This window comes from Ananas comosus, unplaced genomic scaffold (assembly GCF_001540865.1).
Source record: "Ananas comosus cultivar F153 unplaced genomic scaffold, ASM154086v1, whole genome shotgun sequence".
Classification (NCBI taxonomy): Eukaryota; Viridiplantae; Streptophyta; class Magnoliopsida; order Poales; family Bromeliaceae; genus Ananas; species Ananas comosus.
The window spans coordinates 8250-10546 of NW_017891959.1; the positions used below are offsets into that span (position 1 = coordinate 8250).

General features: G+C 33.0%; 1 protein-coding gene across 1 annotated transcript; it reads left to right on the plus strand.

Moving 5' to 3' along the window:
- Positions 1–379: 379 nt before the first annotated feature.
- LOC109705247 (tropinone reductase homolog At2g29170-like) lies at positions 380–2291 on the plus strand (the record flags this gene model as incomplete). The annotated part of the gene is made up of 3 exons (XM_020225978.1): positions 380–612; positions 1030–1237; positions 2229–2291. Coding segments are annotated over exons 1-3 (351 nt in total), but the record flags the coding sequence as incomplete, so codon positions are not given.
- Between the last annotated feature and the right edge of the window lie 6 nt (positions 2292–2297).

Sequence of the window (2297 nt, forward strand, 5' to 3'; positions counted from 1 at the left end):
ATAGCCTATGTTGCTGGTTATGAACTTCTAATTTGATAATTTAATAAAATATTTTTAAACAACAAAATATTAAGCGACTTAAAATTTGAAAAAAAAAAAAAAGGATTTTTTTTAGAAAACGGTAGTATGCTATCTGCTTCGTTTATTTCATTAAGAAATAAACTTAGCTGGAAATGTGAATCAACTAGGATTCGAACTTAGATCTCGGATACCAATCATCAAGCCCTTGCGTTGGGACGGCCTGTAAAAAAGAAAGGGTTATTTGATGTGGCCGTAGTATGTGTTTATCTAAGAAAGGGTAGGGAATTTGTATGTGTCAATGTGTGGTGCTTTTCTGAGAAGCCCCACTGTGTTAAAGTGTGATAGAGAACTGTGAACTTCTTCCAGTCATAAATCAAAACCTAGCAAAGAAAAGGGAAAAAAAAAAAAAAAAGAAAAGAAATTAGAGGAGAAATTAAGTGCATGCATTTTTAAAAGAGAGAGATCTGCAGAGAGAGAGAGAGAGAGAGAGAGAGAGAGAGAGAGAGAGAGGATGGATTGTAGTAAGAGAGGAGAGAGATGGTCTCTTGCTGGAGCAACGGCTCTGGTCACAGGAGGCACCAAAGGGATTGGGTATATTATATTTAGTATAAACTCATATAGATTTTGATGTTAAATTTGTGTTGTCATTGGCTTATATATTTGCTTGTTTATTCACTGGTCTCCTTTTGGAACTTTTGTGCGTTTCTTTATCAAAACCTGCACTAGTTTTCCTCTTTAATAAGAGAAGTAGGTAAATAAAGGAGAAGTTGATTTTAAGTTTTGTGAAGAACTAAGGAATGATTAATATATGAAGGGGCAAAAAATTCTGGACAACTTGGAGTTTAGTGTGATTGTAAATTGCACAAAAAGAATTGAAAAAAAGGAAGTTTAGAAGGGTGAAATTTAAAATGCAAATAGTGGATTTGGTTCAATTAACTATCTTGCCTAAATTTATATTAAATTCTCTAATCATTTATATATTTGCTTTGAATTGAAAATTTTATCCAGGCATGCTATTGTTGAAGAGTTAGCAGTACTTGGTGCAACAGTGCATACATGTGCTAGAAATGAAGTAGACCTCCAAAATTGCTTGAGTAAATGGGAAAAAATGAACTTAAAAGTCACTGGATCAGCTTGTGATGTCTCTTCTAGATGTGAAAGAGAGAAACTAATGGAGAGGGTCCAATCCATTTTCAAAGGAAAGCTCAGCATACTTGTAAGTAATATAAAACTATATATCTTACATGCATATTATATATGTGCCGAAAGATTATGTATTCATCTATGAACAAGTTCATGATTTTTTCTCTATCAACAAAAAAAAAAAGTTCATGATTTAAGGGTGTTACTATATCTTTTTGAGCATATTTCCTAACAGATTGATCTTTAGATAACATAGTATCAGAGTCGATTCTAGATTCTTTTATTTTGTGAGGTCGTGGATTCAATTCTCACGTTCAACACTTAACGGGTTAAAGATGTTAATATTTTGAACCCATTTTTTACTAGATTTATTTTTTAGTTAACAAAGAATATATATATATATATAGAGAGAGAGAGAGAGAGAGAGAGAGAGAGAGAAAGAGAGAGAGAGTTGAGCTGGAATACTATTAATAATATTTGAGTTTTTTTGCTTTCGACTTTGCCGTTTAATCAATTCCATCCTTTACATCATACAATTCAACCAACTGCCCACTCAACCCTGAAGGAACCACTATTATCATCCTACAAATTTTTATTTAAAAATTAAAAACTCGATAGCAAAAGAGTCTGAATACTATTAAGCCCAATTCTATATATGTGTATGTGTGTGGAAAGCAAGAAGTTGCGAATCCATGTTTCAATTGCGTGTACATATAGAAAATAACAAATGGGAAAACTTAGGTCTGCATTGAAGACAATTAAGCAGTTTTTCGCTTGACTCTAAAGCAAAATCCCTGTTAGAGCTGGTAGGTGGCCAACATTAGCTTCTATTATAGGCTACGAAAGCAGAAGTTCTAATCTGAATCATTGGAGCAACAACTACAATGAAAATATCGCTGCAAGCGAAAATATCCTAGGTACCAAAGTGAAATTGGACCATATCCTAGGGACTATCTCCCTTGTTTTAAAAGATTCTATCTAAAGAGCTGTTAATTTGTCTTTGAATATATTACTAAAATTAATAATATATGATCCAAATAATCTATATTTTGGCTCTCTTCTAGGTTAACAATGTAGGAACAGGGCAATCTAAGCCAACTACAGAGTACACAGCAGAGGACTACTCTGTTACC